This window comes from Meriones unguiculatus, chromosome 10 (genome assembly GCF_030254825.1).
Source record: "Meriones unguiculatus strain TT.TT164.6M chromosome 10, Bangor_MerUng_6.1, whole genome shotgun sequence".
NCBI lineage: Eukaryota > Metazoa > Chordata > Mammalia > Rodentia > Muridae > Meriones > Meriones unguiculatus.
The window spans coordinates 7934817-7956537 of NC_083358.1; the positions used below are offsets into that span (position 1 = coordinate 7934817).

At 54.2% G+C, this 21721-nt stretch overlaps 1 protein-coding gene across 3 annotated transcripts in view; it reads right to left on the reverse strand.

The window, feature by feature from the left end:
• Positions 1-21721, reverse strand: part of Gse1 (Gse1 coiled-coil protein) — a 332612-nt gene that overhangs the window by 206332 nt on the left and 104559 nt on the right. For all 3 annotated transcript variants that reach the window (XM_060391873.1, XM_060391874.1, XM_060391875.1), the window contains exon 2: positions 9183-9372. In XM_060391873.1, the coding sequence (XP_060247856.1) occupies positions 9183-9372 (190 nt within the window). The remainder of the gene's footprint in view (positions 1-9182; positions 9373-21721) is intronic.

A 21721-nucleotide genomic window follows, 5' to 3' on the forward strand; every position in this document is an offset into this window, starting at 1 on the left:
TTCTCCCTTGAGTCCTCATGGCGCTTTCTCCCCCTTTTGGAGTCCATCTTAGTACATCTGGGGAAAAGAGAGCTGAACCTCATGGAAGGTGGGGACCAGTGCGATCTGTCTGCTGTCTCCAAGTTACCCTGGTGAGGGGCAGGGCAGAACCTGATTCCCAGGGCTAACCCCCACCCACTCCTGGTGCTTTCAGCGTTGGCTTCTGGCTGTGCTCCCTTGCACCCCCTCCTGGGCCAGTGACAAACTACAGCCACAGCCTTTGTGGGGGATGGGCAGAAATCCACCCTTCTCCACCTGCTCAGCAAAGCGGTCTGGGTAGTGAGAACTGAGGGGTTCAAGTGTTGGCTGTCTTCACGGCAGCAGCGCATGAGGTAGGCCTACCAGCCCTGAGTTCTAGAGTGACCCCACTGTCCTGCCAGTGCCTGAAGAGAGACATGCTTCCTCTCAGCTCCGCTCCTACCCACTCAGTCTTTCACGGATATCAGGAACCCTGTGCACTCGGGGGCTGAAGGCAGTCAGCCCAGCCAGGGTGACTGGTACAGAATGCCAACCGGCAAGCTGGAGGAGACCTGCCTCATCTTGAAGCTGTGAAGAGAATGCTGCTGCACAGGGGAAAGCGGACCTCATTGCTGTAGCTGAGACACACACCCTAGGCAGAAAGAGGGGCCACATTAGCCAGGCGGGTCTGGTGGAGGCTCAGGGTTATTACCATAGAGGGAAGGGTTCAGTGGGAGAGGTGAGGAGGGGGCCACAAGCCAAGGACCTCTGAGGCTTTCAGAAGCTGGGGTGGGAGCTTAACACTGGAGGATGTAGGAAGAAGCAGCCTGGGAGGCCTTAGCCTGAAACCCAGCTGAGACCTCTGACCTCTCGCCTAAAGGGAAGAGGCAAGTTTGGAGCCACTAAGCTCCAGGTGACATGTGACAGCAACCACAGGAAACCGGTGTGACAGGAAGAATGCTGTTCCCAGAACCACGAGGTACTCAGCTATCAGCAAGCGCTCCTCTACAGTGTTTGCTTGGAGGAACTTGAGGACACACAGGCAACTTGTGACCTTGAGGTGCCCTCAGCTGAGGCACGATTGCTGGGTCCTCTGTTGGCTCTAGGTGTTGCTGCTTCTGTTCTTTTGTAAGATGCAACAGAGTTCAAGCCACATACACACATATACACACAGCAGCATGGCAGTAAGAGACACACAAACAGGAGGGAATAACGTCTCCAAACGGGAATGAGGAGAGAGGCTGCAATCCCATTAGCAGTTGCTAAAAGCTGGATGGTTAGGATGGAAGTCCCCGGGGGGCCAGGGAAAGTGTCACACAAATGTGGCCCTCAGAAGGGTGGGCCGGCCGCGCTGGTTTCAGCATTGTCTCCTCAGGGCCCTGACACCTCACCCTCAGGGCCCACAAAAGTCATTTCAGTGGCCAGCCCTGGGGAATCCATGTGTGAAGTAACACGCTCAGCCTTTACATAGGTGCTGGGGACAGAACTCAGGTCCTCATGTCAACCAGGCCATATCCTCCCCCAGGCCCCTCAGTCTGTCTTTTCCACCGAAAGTTTCTATCTCTAACCTTCCGGGGCAGAAGTTCTAGTTGTCAGCGACTGTCACTTCCGGGCCCCAGCGCACCAGGTGCAGAGGTCTGCCCTGAGCACACGCGGTCAAGGAGAACACTGGGTCTGAGCCAAGTCCTGAGTTACTGTTTCCAGCTACCCACACCAAATGCCCTTTCCTCTCCGTTTCGTGAAAATCAAAACTGGGTGGCAGGCGCACAGAGCCATGCAACAGTGAAAGAAGTGGAGAAAAGAAAGACAGCAGGTCCTCGGGGCTAGGAGCCATCATACAAGGAAGGCAGATCTGCCAGGGATGAGGGCATCAGTCTGCATGAGGCCATCTCAGCACAAGGAGGCTGCCGCAGCAGAACCGCGAGTTCAAGACCAGCTTGGACTACAGAATGAGACCCCGACTCAAAACAACCAAATGATTTTTAAAAAGAGGAAGGGGGCACAGGGAGGGCCATTGGACACTAGTGCTGAGGACATTGACAAGTGGCCAGTGTTTCCCAAAGTCCTCAGGGAACTCCCCAATGCGTGCCTTGGCACACAGGCCCTGCTGAGCATGGTGGCATGTGCCTGTCACCTTAGCTCTCCAGACACTAAGGGAAGCAGATGGAGAGTTCCAGGCTAGCCTGGGCTTTATGGGCAGACCCTGTGTCCAGACAAAATGCTCACTAAAACAGGAAGGAGGGAAGGAGGGAGGGAGGAAGGGAAGAAAGAAGGAGTGAGGAAGGGAAGGAGGGTCTGAGCTCTGCCTAGGTCCTGTGAGCCTAGAGAAGCTCCTGGCCCTCTCTCTCCCTGAGTAAAAGGCCTCTTTACTGCCTGTACCTTTAGAGGCTTCTAGAGCTCTGACCTCCAAGCCATGCTTCCAGCATTATGAGACGTTCCCAAAATGATTAAAATAAACAAACAAACAAAAAAATAACTCATTGCTAGCGGGACCAGTCACTGGACCCCAGCTCCGCTGGCAGCACTGAAGGAAGGGGTCAGCTCAGTGAGGTGTGCGACAGAAGCCCAAGCGGTCCTGCTACAGAGGAGTCGGGGGTGGGCAATGTGGGGGAGCTGTGCCCCACTCTACACCCCCTGGGACAGCTGCAGCTCACCAGCCACAGGCAGAACCTATCTGCACCTGGTGCCACCATGCTCTCACCATACTACCATGGACATTCTGCCAGCTAAGTACTCCTCCCTGCCTCCCCGGAGACCGAGGCAGCCTCAGCCAGAAGCCCATTTTCCTGACAAAGAGGGAGGGTTGCTGGTGACAAGCCAGCGCCCTCTTCTGTGTGCTGGCATCACGCTACACATTAGACAGTGGCTCCTGCCTTCTAATGGTCAGTGTGCCAGTTAATTTTTGGTCAGCTTGACACAAGCTACCGTTATCTAGGAAGAGGAACCTTAACTGAGAAAGCACCTCTATCACATGTCCTGTGGGCACGTCTGTGGGGCATTTTCTTGATTGATGATTGATGTGAAAGGGTCCAGGCCGCTGGGGGTGGTGCCTGCCTAGGTTCTGGGTTGCTCAAGAAACCAAACTGAGAAAGCCATGAGGAACAAGCCAGTAAACAGAGTTCCTCCATCGTCCTTTACTTCCTGCCTGCAAGTTCCTGCCTTGGCTTCCTTCAATGGATTTGTTACTGGATTGTTTACTGGAGTAAACCAAACACACACACACACACACACACACACACACACACACACACACACCTGCCCCCAGGTGTTTCTCAAGTTGCTTGCTTTTGGTCAGTTTTATCACAGGGATAGAAATCCTAACTAACACAGTCAGCTTACCCTCCCTACACCGCAGACAAGGAAACCCAAGCAAGAGATGACGTCCAGCCTGCATCAGAAGCCCCAGGGTAGAGCCAGGCTTCAGAACAGAGCAAGTCCGGATCCAGGCATGAAAAAAAACACCCACATCCCAACTGCTCAGCACGTAGCTGATTTAACACATGGCTAGAAAGAAAAAGGGGGGTGGGGTGGGATTGGCACTGGCAACAGGCATCCCTACTGGTGAATGTCCATTTCTAGCGCCTCGTGGCCCCACAGTCATGACCACTAGATGTAGCCCCAACACCTGTAAAACCCTCCCCAGGGCTGCAGCTCAGCCCAGGGAAACTGTTTCTTGGAACTGTGGTCTCAGAAAGAGCCCTGAACCTCAGGGTAGGGGAACCAGAGCACCTCCCACCCCCAGGGAAAAAGAATGTCTGGAGCCAGACTCAAGGTAGACAGGTAGCAACAAAGCGAACCTGGAACACTGTTGCTCCCAGAGGCCTCTGGAAAGTAGACTAGGCTTAGGAAGACAGAAAGGCTGGTGGCAGGCACAGGCAGAAGCCTTGAGGAATCTCAAACCCAGCCAGCTCCTGGAGGGTATGGAGAGGGCCAGGAGAGGAGTGTCTCCCATAGGGCGCTAACCAGGGGTGTCCTCTCCACAGGGTCCTACCAAGGGGTGTCCCCACAGGAGCTAGGCAACGGGTGTCTCCCACAGAGGCCTGAAACGGTGTCTCCATAGAAACCAGGTGCTGGCTACAAAGTGCAGCAAGGCCAGCTTCCCTGCTACAGAGCAGCTGGGAGCCTAAGGAAATGGGGTCTTGGAAGCCTAGGTAGAACGTAGGCTCAAGGCTTAAGGTTCTAGAGCCTGGGACACATGGCTGAGGAGAGTGGCCACCTGGTAGAGGGACAGAGACAGAGCTGTCTCTCCTCAGCCCCCATTCTCCTCAGACACAAGCAACAGTGTCCTATCATAGCTGGTGAGGCAAGGGCACACTGCCTTTCCAGGACCCCCCAGGGGGCTGCTGGGGCACAAAGGTTCCCCCAGGAACCTTGAAGGCAAAGCCACAAGCACAGGACCTGCAGGACCCTGTCACCCACACAGGAAGTCCACAACAGAGTATTCCTCGCCTCACCTGTTAGCTCCTGCCCTGAACAACCCAGCGATTCCCACATGGTATCATGGTCAGTGGAACGACAAACCCCACAGGCTTCTCAGGCCTGATCACAGAGCCCCCCGGGTGCAGGCTGCAGTGCGTGGCTACCGAGCAGCTGCCCGAGGGACAGGTTAGCAGCAAGGTTATCCCAGGACAGCCACAGGGGGATTATGGTGGCTGAGTCAGGTAGGAGAGGGTCAGCAAGGACCATGTTCTGCACTGCCTTGGGGCCTTGAGGACAGACATAGGGGTGGCAAGCTAAGGAATGTTCTAGACGGAAGACAAGGCTTTCCCTGGAGCCTCTCAGAACCTGGCCCTGTCTATCCTGGATTCCCACAGTGACTGCAGCCATGAGCTGAATAACCTCCTCCCCCCTTTAGCTGCTGCCAGGTATTTGATCATGGTAACGAGAAAAGTGACTAACACAGCCAGTGACGGCACCCGTGGGTAAAGCAGTGTGCGGCAGCCAGGCCGTTGCACCTGTACGCTGGTGAGAATGTGGGGTCCTCAGCTATCCTCCGCAGTTTGTGGACACCGACATCTGGAGAGGGTGGGAGTGAGGTCACAAACCCTGGTGGCCAGATGCGCACAGCTAAGCCCCAGTTCTCTCTGGGAGGTCTTCACGAAGCCCCGCCCACTGTGCGCACAGGACTGGCCTGACTACTGGTAAGGATGCTGACACACAGCTGAGAAAGGGAGGGCCTGGGACCAGGGCGGCAGGGCACGGACTACGGCACACACAGCTCAGCTCACCAGTGGGGACCGCAGCTTCTACTGTCTTCTGCCGATATGAGAAACTGCTACACAACCCAGAACGGATGCGCAAGGCCGCCATCCATCTGACAGGCAGATGGCCAGCCCCATGGCCATGCAGAAAGCACATGCAGAGACAGGAATGGCGCACGCTGCTGTTGCCGAGCGTGTCACCTACGAAACCTTGCCTGGCAGCTACCAGTGTGTCTTGGCGTTTACGTCATTGCCCCTGACGCCGACTCAGGTGGATGGCCTCATTTTCACGGTGGCCCTTCTGCAGGTGGAGCAACCGAGGCTTTGGGAGGTTGTGAACTCTGCAAACAAAGACTAGGGCTTGGAAACCTGGACCTGCCTTGACACCTAGGCCATCTCCCTCCTGTCACTGCAGAGCTAGTGACACTTCCATTCCGAGCAGCCTACGCTCAGCACAAGGACAACTTTGCTTTGAGAGGCCACTCCCACCTTGCCAGCTTCCATTCCACAGGCACATTAAATGGATCTTGGTCCGGCTAGAGGCTCGAGGCTGTTGGAAGGCTGCCCATCCAAGACTCCAAACCACACCCTTCTCCCCCTAGGGGACTGCCCACCAGTCCAAGGTTGCTTTGGGCCTTGCTTGCTAGAGGAACCATGGCTTGGCTCACCGTGGTCCTGACAGGATGGAAAAGCAGACCCAGGGGGGCTGGCAGATGCCGGTCCATTCTCTGTGGCTCAGAACTGGGCCTACAACCAGCAGAGGCTCTCTAATACAATGCCTGTGAGTTGACGCTGCCCACACACTTTGTCTGGTTAGCTGCCCAGAAGCTTCACCACAAACAGTTTCATCCCTGAGACAGAGGTAACCCTGCAATCTAAGGGACACCAAATCCAACGAACCCCGGAACCTTGGAGGGTGGAACCCAATGGCTCCAGACTCAGTGCTCAGCACAGGAATTGCCGGGAGGCCTGACTTGGACCAGGCTTTTCCCCGACCAGCTCCATATAGAGAATGGTTTCAGGGAAGCGGAGTTGGGAAATGGTTGGCGGAGGTGTTTACAGCCCTGCCGGGACGGCTGATGTCCCTTCCTGCCCTGTCAGTGCAAGTCAGAACGGGCTGAAGCCACCACAGCCAGGCCCTAGCCATGCTTCCTCCGAGCAGAGCTCTAGAAAGAAGGGAAAGGTTAGAAGAGTGTGTGTGTGTGTGTGTGTGTGTGTGTGTGTGTGTGTGTGTGTGTATGAGCACGCACGCACATAAGCTGGGTGTGTGTGTGTGTGTATGAGCACGCACGCACATAAGCTGGGTGTGTGCACCTGTGGACACAGGGTCTAGACCATGTCTACGTATGCACACGTGTTGTATTCACGAGGGCCCTGCCTATACCTGTTAGGAGGACGGATTTCCACCCACATACTGTGCAAGTGCGTGGGTGCTGGTGAGTCTGTGAGACCTGTAGCTCTGTGTTCTGTAGTCTTCACAGCTTGGTGTTTGCCCGTGTGCACCTGTGTCAGTGTATCCACGTGTGTTGGTACATACCCATGTGTGTGTACGCATGCCCATGTCTGTCCCATATGTTTGAGCACCTGTATTTACATGTACATCCACTGGTGCTATCTGTGTTTGTGTGTGTGGTGGGGAGGTTCGGATGCACCGTCTCTGTGTGTGTATACACGTGTCTGCATGTGTACCACATGTAGCCCAGCTCCATGTCCCACGTGACGGGCTATGGCAGGCTAACAGTGCACAGCTGGTGGGAGCCACGCAGCCCGCTGCTGGCTGAGGGGTGGCGGGGGTATGATAATGCATCAGTCACTGTCAGGTTCTGAGCGGCACGGCTGCCCCGGTGGGACCTGACTGCAGGCCACGCTCCTGGCCGCCTCTGCTAGAAGCTGCCCTGGGCCATCTCTCCTGGAGGGAGCAGCTGGCAGACGGGGAACCAGCGCCGTGCCCCACTCTCACTGCCCGTCAGGACTCCCCAGCCAGTCTGCTTTGTCTACTGACCCCAGCTCTGCCTTGCTTGGATGGCAGGGATGTCCTCCTGAGCCTATATCTTGGCTCCCTGACCCTTAGGGAACACCTCACCCCACCCCCATGCCCAGTGCAGCCTGGAGAGCGAGCCAGATTGTAGCCACCCAGGAGTCATTGTCAGGGACTCAGAAGTGCAAGGCCTATCCCAAAAAGCTCCAAACAGGACCCCTGACTGGATGCTGAAATATCGCCCTCAAAACCTGCGACCGGGGACTTTCTGGATCAGAGCTAACACTGCCAAGCTACAGCTGAGCAGGCTGTAGGAGCCAGACACAGGGTTCAAACCCCAGTACACCATCACTGTTGTGTCACGGGGGGGGGGGGGGGGAGAGGGGTGATTCAGCCCCTCTGAGCCCACTACACATTGATGTGCTGATGTGAAGCGGCATGCACAAACAGGGACACATTAGCCTCGGCTTGCCTGGGTGACACAGAAGCCTGTGGCCTGCCAGCCACCAGGCAAATCTAATCTCACAGACTCAGTTTGAGAGGCTGAGAATTTGCTGAAGGTTCCCCACCCCAAAGCAGGTGCACCTGTCCCCACACAGCGGCCGGCCCTCCTACAAAGCTCCATGAGGGGCTGGCCTGCCCTGGGGGATGTGGAGTCACAATGAACGTCCTTCGGCCCTGTAGGCATATCACAGACGTTGCCCAGAAGGGTGGGTAGGAAATGCAGAGACAAGTGGGCTTTCAAGACCCAATCCAGAAGGGCATGTCCTAAACCTCGGAGGGCTCATGCCAAATCAGATCATCTGGCTTCCATGGGGCACGCCTGTGGAGCTAAAGGGGGTGCTGCCCACAAAAGCACAGCGTTCTGTCTACTGACCCAGGGAAGCCATCAGAGCTGGCGACGTGCCGAGGCTCACACACTCCAGTCTTTTCCCTTGGTACCAGATGCCACACCTGCTGGGAAAGCAGGGCCCACCCATCGCTATGCCATCTCACAGATGCAATGCTCTGAACATGCTAGAGGAACCTGGGAGTGTTGGCACAGGGGGTGCCAGTCTCTGGCAGCACTGGCCCTGTAACGCCCCGTGGGCTGCACCGCCACTTTGCTGTATGGCCATCCTGTCCACACCTGCCAGTGTCTGAAGCTCCTCAGGCCCCCAAGGCATAAGCCCCTGTCTGTTAGGTCCTGTGGACTGAGTCCATCTCACAGAGGAAAGGAGGTTGGTACTGCAGGGTGAACGCTCCAGATCAAAGCCAGGGCCCGTAGTGGTCTGACCACATGACCTCTGCCCTGCCTGTGACCTCCCCTAGCCAAAACCCCTCCTGTTTCTAACAAGCCACACCACTGGTCTCTACCACCTCAGTGGCTAGGTGGGTCCTTGAGTTTCCACTCCTCACCAGGGACAGCATAAACCAGGTTTACACAGATCTCTCTACTACAGCCTGCTCCAGGGAGCCTTGAATGGCCTAGGGTGGCCCCGAAAGGGTCCCCAGATCTTGAGAAGAGGCTACAAGGACACAAGTGTCCACTGCATCCTCAGTACCTACAGTAAGGCCTCACGGGCCCACAAGTGGCTGAAGGGCTCAGGAGAGCCACCCTGGCCATAGCTTCCTCAGAAGCCACCAAACAACAACAGAGGGTATGAGGGCATTAAACTGGGAAGCTTGACATAGGATTCTCACACCTGCCGACCCACAGGGAAGCCTTCACAGGTGACTGGGTCAGCTGGTACGCATATCCGCATTACCCCCCAAAACACAACCCGCAGGCTCGTGTCTGCTGTGACGGCATTTATAGGCATGAATAAGTCAGTGCACAGGAACATTCAGTACAGAGCATGAAGAGAATTCTCCAAACCCCGGGAAGAGGACTCGAGCCCTGTAATGCCGAGGAGGTACGGTAGAACTCAGCTCTGAACTCAGTGCCTCAAATCGGCCTCCAGAGGTGAAGCCCTCGGGCTGGCTCAGGCCCAGCCCATGGGGAGAGACGTCGAACAGTACTCTACCTGTGGCTGTAAGGTCAACGCCATCCCCGTCCCAGCTGTCCCGGCTGCTCTGCTGGCTTGACACTGGCCTCGGCTCCTGGATGATCCTGGCACCCCTGGAGAGGCTGTCTGTGGGGGGCGCCAGCTGGGGCTCCGGCTCTGGTACAGGAGCATACACAGTTGCAGGTGACTCCAGGGAGGCAGTGGTGACCTGCAAGGAAAGAAGGGGACACATGAGTTGGGAAGGAGAGGGGTCTTGGGCTGTCTTGCCGTTCTTTCCTCACTGTGGCCTGACCCGTGGTCAGCAGTTCAATGTGTCCTCCCATTGCCCGGCCAGGAACCACAGGCTGACACTGGACATGGTAGCACCATGTGTCCGTCTCTTGATATCCCGACATAACTTCTGACAGCCACAGTGGCGAGGGGTTAAGAGCGAGCTGGGGAGATGCACCAAGCTCCAGCCTTACGTAGCCTGCCATTGTGCAGTGCACCACAGGACCCCAGTGTTCAGCTTGGGAAGCCGGGCTGGCCCTCTCAGCTGTACCCCATACATTTAGGTGGGATGTTACTTCTCCAAGTCTTCTGGGGACCAGTCTCTTCACATCCTTTCAAGGTTCTGTTGTGACTGTCTGTCAGGCATGGGTGAAGTTCCCCCTTGCTCAGATGAGTGAGGAGGACTCAGGAACCCAGGCGCACCATCCTTAGGGTCTATTGGAAAACACTCGGCTCCTTCTCCTTTACACCATGCGTTTGCCTGGCCTCACCTCCTGAGATAAGGGTTCTACATATTTCTAGGTACCTGCATCATATGAGCCAAAAAGGAAAATGTGAATGGCATGAAACCAGACACCTTATTAGGCTTCAGTGTGCCTCTGTGGAATTGCCACATCTCCTTACCCCAGCCTGCTGGGCAGTTACTGCCATGCCACCCAGTCCCTATAGAGATACCCATCTGCACCATAGGCATCTAGCCTCCACCAGGACATGCTTGGTCATGCTAGGCTCAAAAATCAGAGTACAAAATATGGGAGTCAGTTCTCTCCTTCCACCATGGGGGTATAGGGATCAAAGTCAGGTCATCATGATTGCTAGCTGTACCTTTCCTTGCTGAGCTGTCCCACTAGCCCTCTTCTGTGTGTGTTGAAGTTGTGGCCACATGTACTGAGCACAGAATTCACCACAACGCCCATATCCATCCCCAATACCTTCTCACCTCCCAGATAGAAATGGCCCCAATCCCCATGTCCCGGTACCCAGCCATCACCCTTCTAACCCCTGTCCCTACCACACCGGCTTCTTTCTGCCTGTGACCTTGACAATTCTAATTGTCACACACACACCCCTTTCCAAAGCTGGGGAAATTTCAGAAGGGGCCTCAGAAAACAAGACTGAAGTTTCAAGCAGAATCAGCCTAGGCCAGGGGGATTCCCAGGTCTAGGTAGGAAGCTAGGGTTAGCTCAGCTGCTGCCAGGCCATTCGGACCACAGGGAGCCAGGCTGGTACCCTCCTTTCCTACTGAGTGTGCAGGGCTGGTGAAAAGTCGTTTTCTGTTCATCTAGTTTTTTTTTTTTTTCCAAGTCCTCCCTCCCCCCCCCCAGGCTTAGTTCCATAGGAGTAGCACCCTAAGTGAGATGGATGTTCGGAGTCCCCGAGGCGAGCGCAACCCCCACCAGCCCTGCAGGCAAGAGGCAGATGAATTTACTGTGCTGTTTCCTGGAATGCTTCAATTTATAGCATCCATATGGAGACACTGCCCAGTCGCAGCCCCCACAAGCCCACGGCAGGCATGCAGGCTGGAGCCAGGAGGCAGCACATTGGGCCACACATATCACTTATTCTTCACTCATTCATTCAGTCCTTGGGACGTGGGGTGTGTCCATCAGTGTGGCAGGGACTCCTGAGCACTGTACGGATTGGGACCCTACCCTGCAGGGACTTTGGCTACCTCCCAATCTTGTCCTAAATCACTATGGAAAATTCTATCAAGGCAAAACTAACAAAAGACAGACACAGGGTTGCAATGCCCATGAGGGGTGACAGAATGATAAGCTGCCAGCCAGGGACTCCTACTGCCAGAAAAAGCTTATGGGTCAAATTGGGCAGTGTCCTTGTGATGGTCCCTAGGGATGGGTTGGAGAGGAGCAAAAGACTGTGACTGCTCTGGACTTGTGCCATAACTGTGACCTACTTTTTCTCCTGGCATAGAGGAACCAGGACACAGATCTGCTGGGGTAAAGTAGCCGGGCAACACTATGGCGACCCTAGGAAAGGATGTAGGTATAAAAGTGGGAGTTGGTACTGCATCTAGCAGAGAACAAAAGCAAAAGGAACGCTCTTTGCTGAGTACCTACTATGTGCTGGCAGCAGTCCAAGCCTTTATTCAGACTCACACAGTGAATCCTTCTAGCCACCCCCTTGCCAGGGAGTTGGCACAGAGACCTGTCTGAACTTGCACAGTAAGTGAGTAATTGGGGCTTTGAACTTAACTGGTTGTCTATGACCTCAGTCTGCTCTGAAGCACCTGGGGGATGAAGCTTTTAAACTGAGAGCCGTAGATTAGAGGCAAGATCATGGGCAGAGACAGAAGGTGAGGGCAGTGTTGCAGAGGTGGGTAGGAGGACCCTCCAAGAGCTGGAAGATCCAGAAGGCCTTCCTGGAGCAGGTGGGATCTGAACTTGGTCTTCAAGAGGGTTTGGCAGGGGAGGATAGTAGCCTGGATGTGGGAGATGTCACATCAAGAACCATATGACTGAGCCCAGGTCATCTCTTCATCCACACCTCTGCATCATTCCCTTGTCTGTTCCCCTACCCACTCACCCATACACCCACCCATCTACAAGTCCAACTGTCCATCCATCCAACCATCCCATTCATCTGTCCCTCCATCCAACATCCATCCATCTATCCATCCATCCCTCCATCCAACATCCATCCATCCATCCATCCCTCTATCCAACATCCATCCATCCCTCCATCCAACATCCATCTATCCCTCTATCCAACATCCATCCATCCCTCCATCCAATATCCATCCATCCCTCCATCTAACATCCATCCATCTATCCATCCATCCCTTCATCCAACATCCATCCATCCATCCATCCATCCCTCCATCTACCCATCCAATCATCCACCTACCCATCCATCCATCCATCCATCCATCCATCCATCCATCTCCTGTCTATCCGTTATCCATATACCCATCCATGATGACTAACTTGATTACCTCTGAAATTAACTAAGACCCAGTGGTTATGTACACCTGTAAGGGATTTTTCTTGACTGAATTATTTGAAATGGGAGAGCACACCCCAAATCTGGATCTTTTGAAGTGGAAAGAGCCACCTTAAATCTGCGCCAGACCTTCCAGTGGCAGCCCATAAAAAGGGCATGGAAGAAGGAAGCAGTTGCTTTTTTGCCTGCTTGCCCTCACTGCCATTAGAGCCTGCTACTTCAGGATTCCAACGCATACTGAAGACCAGCTGAGACATCCAGCCTTGTGGACTGAACAATTACCGGATTCTTGAGCTTTCTGTTGGTAGACAGCCCTTATTGAACTAGCTGGACCACATCCTGTAAGCTGCTCTAATAAGAACCCCGTGTGTGTGTGTGTGTGTGTGTGTGTGTGTGTGTGTGTGTCAGCCTACCCACAGTCCATTCACCCATCTACCCACCCATTCATCATCCTTATATTCATTCCATCTATCTACCTACCCCCATCTATTCTACCCATCTATTATCCATCTACCAATCCATCTATCCATCCCTTATAGATCCATCCACCACATCCATTTATCTACCCACCTAGTCTTCATTTTTCTACCCACTCCATCCATCAGTCATCCAGCCAGCCAGCCAGCCAGCCACCCACCCACCCACCTTCCCAGATGCCAGGGACAGGTGTGCTGGTGAGCTTTTCTTAGAAGTGGGGTCCTGTGCTGCAGCAGGCTATTGTGTGTTACTGTAACAAGGGGGCTATGGCTGACATCAGCTTTTTCTCAAGGGACCACAAATCACCCCACAGGGCAAGACCATGAACCATATGAGGTTGCTAAGCAAGCAAGGCTGCAGGGAGATAGCAGGTGCTGGGCTGAAGGACGCCAGCCCCATCTAGCCTCATGTGTTTCTGGAAGCATGTACTGCTGCCTTTAGAAACTGCATTCCCTTTGTTAGGAGACGCTGACGACTGAGAAATCAATTCGCACACAGGTAGGAATGTAAGGCGGGGCTTCAGAGCTGTGTTGTATCTCTTATAGTTATACACAAAGCTACCAAGTCCCAAGCAAGGTCCACCTGGGGACAGAGACAAGAGAGCAGAAAGCACACATCTCCAGAACAGCTTGAAAATGGCTGTTTGCAACAGTTCTCTGTCCTGGAGGTCAATGTCCCAGAGGATGGCCTGTGAGAGATGGCTCCAAGCTAGCTGAATCCACAGCACCAACACCTTCATGTGTCCCTGCCCTGGCAGATGCTACCTTCTAGAACCATGTGTGACCTGGCCCTGCTGTTTGTCCAGCAGTGTGAGCTTGGATCAGAGGACCACATGCCAGTCCCCGTCCTGGTCTAACTCTTCTTGCTATGCTACATAAGCTGTTGTTGGAAATGAGGGCGCTTCACTCCCCACTCATCCCGGGGAGCTTGGTCAGGGTTAATAAATGTGTGTGGAGGGGCTGTAGATTGTCACACGCTACGATCCCCATCCTTACCCCCATCTTTAAAGGAAGAGATCTGAACAGGACTGAGAGCCATCCTTCCTCATCTTCCCGTAGCCAGATTGAACACAGCTGCTAAAAGAAGGCAACCCTGGGTCTCCTCTCCGTCTCGTGTAAAATACTATAATGCCTGGGGCATGTACCACTGTCCTCCCATCCCCTTCCCAGGGGACCCTGGCAGTCACAGCATCACAGGGCCATCCATGGGGTACCGCTGGCTTTGAACAGCAGGCTGGAGAAAGGCAGTGGTCCCTGAACCTCCACGGGCAGCAGCCACCCTTAGCATTAGTCAGTTAGCACCTAGGGTCCAAGAAGGACATTACTAATGAATGGCTCCCCCAAATAAAAAGGGGTTTACAGCCTGCCACCCACATTCCTCATGTAATCTCATGTCACCATTTTCTTTTTCTTCAGGGAACTCAGATGGTTTTTAAGAATGCCATACAGGATAGCATCAGGAGGAGAGGGAAGAAACAGACATGGTATCCCCGTATGTGTGGGCATGTGTGTGTGTTTGTATGCATGTGTGTGCACATGTATGTGTGTTCTATTAGGACCCAATTCTATTTAACTAAGTTTTATCAGCTCACAAGGTCTCTTAATTGGGAATTTACAGTACCTTAAGTTTTATTTAAATGCATTTCATATACTGTGCAATTTGTCTATATCCTTTTCTTACAGTGTTGGGGATTGAAGCCAGAATTAATTTAGCAGCAAGTATTTAAATTATGCAGTTCTGGGCTGGTAAGATGGCTTAGGAGGTAAAGGTGCTTGCTGCCAAGCCTAATGATCTGAGTTCAATTCCCAGGCCACACACAGATACACACACACACACACACACACACACACACACACAGATCGAGATAGAGCTGACTTCCTCAATTTGTCTGCTGACCTCAACAAGCACACGTGTGCCCTCACACAGTAAACACATGTAATATAAACAGTTCAAGTTAATGGCTTTTTGCAAATTTGTAAAGTTGTACAACTGTTCCACAATCCATCTTAAAACATGTTACCCTAATCCTGGGGACAACCTTGGCATCTTCCATTCCCCAAAACTCCTGGAAGTCAATCCCTTCTCTCCTGGTCTTCCCAGCCCCCAGGGCACTCACCCCCTTCCTTCCCTCTCTTTCAGCTTCTGCAGCCACCCCTCCACTCTGTCTTTATACGCTCTCCTACTGGGGACATTTCACATTAATGGAGTTGTCACGTGGGACCTCTCATGTCACCCTTTCTCAGTTAGCATCAGTCTTCCTGTCTCTCCTTGTCTAGCAAACCAACCATGCATTTCTAAGAACAGGCTTCAAGCTGAGGCCCAGCAGCAGCCTGGAGGCGGCCAAGTGAGACACTGGGGTCAAGCGCCAGCTCTGTTATTGGAACCGGTCTTCTTCTTCCTGGTTCCAGGCTAGCGTGCATCTCCCAGCCTGCCTCAAGCCAGGTCGTGGGTACTTACTCTCTCCTGCTGGGAGATCTCAGTAGTGTGGCTCCACTTCTCCAGGACTCCATCCTTTGGTAGCCCAGAAGTGAAAACATGATTCTGTCTCCAAGGAGGGCAGTGGAGTCTAGGGACTTAGCTGCTCCTGGGCTAGGCAGTGCTGGTAATCTGTGACCAGGCTGATCTTGACAGGCCAGGGCATAGGCAGGGGGAAAAGCCATGGCCTTGAGGGAGTACCTGTCTGAGCTCATTTAGTTATCCCATCCCTATCTACAGCAGAGGAAGCCAGGCCATCTCCCCAAGATTACTTGGATATTTAAGGTCAGAGTCGAGAATCCAGAAGAGATGTATGCTCTGTTTGCTTCTCAAAATGCCAGCAGAGCCCATGCCTATCAGGGCTCCCGTTTGCATTGTAGGCAATGGGGTGGGGGCAGGGTGGGGAATGGCTGTCAGGGTGCAGCTGGTTTACCTCCAAAGCAAGGCCAAGAAGCTGAGACATGGAACAGAGAACTTCAGGGGGGAGGGGTGGTTGGGGACAGATGCCAGCACCAGTGGTACAAAAGAACTCTGTGCCACTCTCCCTCAGCCCAGGAGAAGCCAGGCATGGAAAAGAAGTCAAGGGTGGGGAGGAGGGTTGCCCCACAGCTCACGTAGCATGAGCCATCCTCCAGGGACCTGCCAGGGGTCACACAGGTCATAGGACCAGTGCCAGCTGTCGATGATGGAGAGAAGGGAGATACGGGCCAGCTCTGCCTCCAGGAGCCCCACTCCCTTCACCCACCCCACCACGGCCGCACCATCATTAGAAACTGCATTTGCCCAGCTCCAGTGGGTCTTGCAAGATGGCATGTCAGAGGCTTAGAAGCATCATTTGATGCCCTTGATTCCCTGTGATGGCTCCATAATGAAGGCAGAGAACCCCAGATCCTGCACTAAAGGGAGGGAGAGGCTTCAGCCCAGAGCATAGCTCTGCTGCATGCACAGTCCCCGACCAGCAGACAGCTAAAGGGTTAGTGCGAGCACAGGGGCCGGGCGTAATTGGAAAGTTATTAGATATGGAATACACACGGCACCCAGCAAATGAGTAATCAGGGGCTAATTAAGCACACGGCACAGCCGAGCGCACAGGGGAGGCTGGTGGCTTCCACATCTGTGCCGGCAATTAGGGGCGCTCCGGCTGCAGCTCCGGCTGGGGCGGGCATAGACACCCACTTGGCAAGGAACGCAGCTGGGGGTCTCTTCCCCATCACTCAGAGGCTGGAGGAGGAGGCATCAAATCCGCCAGCCTTGGGGACAAGGGAAGGTCAAGGGGACACAGGGGACAGCCTCGCCTTCAGGTTCAGCAGCCATCTGAGGGCCTGGACAAAGGGCTGAGGGTGTGCACAAAGCCACGGCGGGGAGTGTGACCATGCATGATCTAGATAGGGAAACTGAGGCTGGGATAAACAGAAAATAGGCAGCTCAGCCAGCCTGGTCCCTGCACCAGCAGGCACAGGGCACTCCCCATGTCTGAGGAAGGAGCTGACATTCTTTGGAAGGCCACAGTAAAGGCTAAGGGAGGAAGAAGCCAGACACGCTCAGACAACTCCCTGTCTCCCAGGGGCCCGGCTTCCACTCCTAAGGATACCCACTGTCCATTTCCCGATGCTAGGCTCTGGTCATACTATCTCCACTACCACATCTGAGCCAGGAGAGCTTTCTGAAACATCACCCACTGCCACCAAGTCTGTCTCCAATGCTCTGACCCTTTGGGGACACCCAAGAGCCATGGGAGTTGCCCAAAGTGGATCTTCAGCCCGTATGTCACTCTTCTTCCTGGCCATCCACCTACACATCCACAGTGACCTGTCTGCCTGTCCAAACTATCCTTCCATCCATCCACTCACCCACCCACCAATCCATCCAGCCATCCAGTTCCCACCCATTTCATTGGCAGCTACTGTGTGCCCAGCCTTGTGCCTGGGACAGATGCAGCAGCCAGTGGAACAGTTAACAATGCCCAGCCCCGTGGAGCAGACGTTCTGATTGGGTGGAGTGGTCACGTGTGAGTGTAAATGGTAGCACCGTGAGTGCTGGCCAGTCTGAAGGAAGCAAGGGAAGATGGGCCGGGAGAAGCTGTAATGATGGCGGAGTCCTGCACCTCTGAGGTACCTAAACCTTCCTGGTATGGAGATGCAGGAGGATAGACTCACTCTAAAGCTACCCTGGGCACCTATATGCCCCTCCCCAACTGGGTCATAAGAACTCGGTCCTGCAGAGGCCAACACAGACCAGGAAGTGGACTTGCTTGGGCTGCAACTGTGAGCTGTGTGCCCACAGGCAAGTGGCTACATCTCTCTAGGCGCTGGCTTTCATGTCTGGGGAATGGGCAGCATCGGACACCTGGGTGATTGTGAGGGAGACTAGTCAAGTAACGGCTCTGTGGAGAGAATCCGCTCAGGCCGAGGAGTGCCCAGCCCTTCCTGCCATACTGTTTTCTAAGCAACTGTCCCTGTCATGGCTCCACAGAAGGGCCCAACCAGGCTTCTGGACCAGGCTCCCAGGCGGGCCAAGCTGGGTGCTGGGAACTGGGGAAGAGTCTACCTGTTAGCTGCTGTCATAATCTTCTACCCTTGCTCCCAAATGTCCCAACTTCCTTCTCAGTGAGATCTGGACTCTGTCCCCAGGTCTCCTCCTGAGCGGCACTGGGCACTGTCCCATCCATTATATCCTATGACTCAGGGGTTTCAGATCTGCCACCTCAGACCAGTACTCTACAACCTCAGGGTCTGGCCTAGCATCCCCAATATAGCACAGGGAAGAGGCATATCTGAGGTACAGGAAGAGCCATTTGCAGGGATGAGGAGCAGTGTTTTGGGCCATGGGAACTGCCAGAGCAAAGGCTCCACAGCAGGGACACGTCAGAACTGCAAGGCAGGTGCCTACATCAAGAGGAAGTGGTGGGGCAACGATGAAAGGCCTCCTTACCCCAGAGGCCTCTGGCTCTCATGAGGAGTGAATTGGTGCACTGGAAGGGCTCTGAGCCAGACATACACGATCTGATATGCGTGTGTGCACACACGTGTGAGTGCATGTGTGTGCTTGTATACACCTGTGTGCACATGCCAGGAAGAACATCAGTCATTCTGCTCTGCCGGTCTCCTTACTCCCCTGAGCAGGGTTCTCTCCCTGAACCTGGAACTCTGCTGCCAGCCAGCAATCCCCAGCCATCCTCTGGCCTCCGCCCCCGACAGCGGTGGCTGGTGGGCGCTTTATTATTTCGTTTTTAATCACAATCCGGATCCTTGAGTTTGCACAGCAAGTGTTCTAACCTGCTGAGCCATCTCCCCGGCCCCAGCTTTTGCCTTGGTGAAATTTAACTTTTGCCGTTGAGTTTCAGGTGTGAGTAATGAGGCGGCTCACCCTGTGTGCCCTTCGGTCCTCCTCACAGTCGCATCACACAGTCTACAGCACCTGTCACACGGGGTATGACAGTGGCAACCCACAGACTCGGCTCAGGCCTTCAGGTCTGGCTTTGAATGTGTGTGCTTGTTTAATTCTCCCTGGTGTCAGCTCCTGCACGGGCTCCTGTCCTCAGCCCCAGTCAAGACGCGGAGCATCCCGCTGCTACAGCAGCCCTTCTGTTCTGTTCCTTTCATTCCCAGCAGGCTGTGCAAACAGGCTCCTACAGGATGTGCCCTCTGGGGTCTTGTCTTTTCTTGCCAGACAGAACTCAGGGCATCTTGATATCAGAGGTCTGGGGTTGGGCTCCTCGGGGGAGCCTGAGCTGTTTGTTTCAGGATCCCCAGACTCAGCACTCTAGAAGCCCAACAAGAGGTGGGGAGGTACCTTCCCAAGCTCAGCTGCTTTTGTCTTTCCTTCCCTATAGAGCCCCTCCCTCCCTCCATGCCAATGGGGGGGGGGCATGTGCTTCATCTTATCTTCCAGCCCGCAGCCAGGCTGAGGCTCCCCTGCTGGGCTCCCCTGCAGAGATTATCATTCCTGCCTTCGCAGGTCAGCTGTGGAGCTGCTTACTGAGAGTGGATTCTTGGGACGTGTTTGTTTCCCCATTCAGAGTGGTTCAGAGATGGTTAGCAACCCATAAAACTACACACAGCAAAAAGCCTACAAATGCCAGTCCTCGTGTACCCAAGATTATACAGAGACCAGGGACGAGGGACTCACCTGGCAGGTGCTAAGGAGATAGGAAAGTGGGCCTGGAGGCTTGCCAAAGCCCCCACCTGGGGCCCTGCTCCCCCAAGACCACAGCACAATTGCTGTGGAGTGTGCAGAGCGCCACCCAGGGCAGACAGTTCATCAAGCACTGACAGCCATCAGCAAGGTGATCAGGAGACTATTAATTTTTCTCCTTTCCCTTGCCAGGAGTGTAACGGTGAGAAATGGCAGTTGAACCACAGGGAGGTTCCTCAGGGTGACAAAAATAAAAATAGCTCTAATTGAAGCTGATAGAAATTACACCCTTTGAAAACACGTCGGGATGCACGCTGGAGCAGGACGCCTGTCACAGGCTCATAGAAACAGGGTGACAGCCACAGCAAACAGCCTCCCAGGGCCTCGTGGCATCCGCTCCGTGGCTGCCGGGAGGGCCTGCAGTGGGAGGGAGGGCAGTGAGGGGCTGCCCTGGACCAGCTCACCCGCTCAGCTGCCCATCGTCACAGGGGCCACAGAAAGATGTGTCCTGGGTTCTGGGCAGTCCAGGGGACAACAACAATGCAGTCAGGTTAATGACCCAATTACCAGGTTCTACCACAAGGCCCTGGTTCCTGGAGCCCAACACCCATGTGAATGACAGGAGGGCAGAGGGCCCTGGGCTGACCATGTTTTCTACCCACGGTGGGCTCAAGTCTGAAGCCTGCAGGCTGGGTCAGTGTGTGTGTGTGCCTGTGTGTTTATAAACTCAACGAGGTGATAATGGGCAGAGGTGTAGCGTCTGCCTTCCTCACTGCCTGCCTTAGGGACTTCCCATGTGTTTCATTCTCTCAGGCCCCAGGGCAGCCCGTGAGGTACCCGCCCATTATAGGTACCATAGGTGGGGTTTGGCAGATGAGTGACAAGCACCTGGACTGACAGCCTCATGCTCTAGGCTCTTACTTTTCACCGCTACCCTGTCCAGAAGGTACCTGTCCTCAGAATGGGAAACAGCAGTCCTGAACTCACCCGGTCACTTCCAGGGATAGGGACGCTTGGTCCCATCTTGTGACAGGACTCTTCAACTCTCCCTCAGAGCCTTGAGATGACTGAACCTGAACTTGCTGGCCAGACCCTGCCAGCCACGCTCTGTGCCAGGTGCCTGCTACCAGAAGTGAGAAGACTGACAGACAAACCATCTACTCTGTTTTCCTGAGTCCAGAGCCCAGAACAAAAGGCATCAGAGGGGTGGCAGGAGGGCTCAGTGCTGACCTGCAACCCACATGGCGGACAGAGAGAACTGACTCCCGCAAGCTGTCCTCTGCCCTCCACATGTACACATATCATGCACACGTGTGTGTACACAGAGTAAAAAAATATATATAAATGTAATTAAAAAAAAGTTTTTTTTTTGTTTTTTTTTTTGTTTTTTTAAATAAAAGCATCAGCAAGGGAAGCGAACAGCACAGTCCTTCCCTGCTGTTGCGCTGAGACAGAGAGAGCCTCCTACTCAACACGCAGCGAAGGCTCGCCCTGAACTTCTTGTTCTGCCCTTTTACTTCCTGAGTGCCAGAATGACAGGCTCAAGGTCGGCTGGTCTCTTGACATAGTTGTCTCAAGACAATAGCTGAATCTAATCAAGAGGCTGAGGCAGGGGGATCATGAGTCCCAGGCCAGCCCAGGCTTCGCAGACAGACAACAAGACAACGGCAGAACCTGGGCTAACCAGCATGGGAGGCTTTTTTCCCCTTTTCTTTGTGCTGGGGATATAGAACCCGGGCCTCCTGTGGGCTACGCAAGAGCTCCACCACTGAGTCCCAACCCAGCCAGACTCATTTTTTTTTTTTGAAAGAAGAAGAAAGAAAAGATCGGAAGGAACCCACACCCTCGCTCCCTCCCATTGCTGAGAAGCAGCTAACACTGGAGACGCATCCAGACGGCAGCAATTTCTGTCCCCGTTCGCTGCCGTCTTCCTTGAAAAGATCTGAGGGAATAATTGGCTGACGTGAGTCTGGGCTGAACAAAAAGGCGGGAGAGGAGAGTGGGAACAGCTTCTCTGAAGCGCACAGTAGGAAGGCCAGGTCACGGCGGGCCTGGCCGGATCTGCTGTGCGCTCCGGTGCCATGGCACAGGGGCTAGTCTTGGGTCCTCCTGCACAAGGCTGACAAGCCCTCAGGAGGAAGGAAGGCTGTTTCCCATGCTGGAGATGGTGATGATTAAACCCCCAGGTGGACCAAGAACAGGCCATCTTGAGGTTACCTCACACTTAGCCAAGCATCACA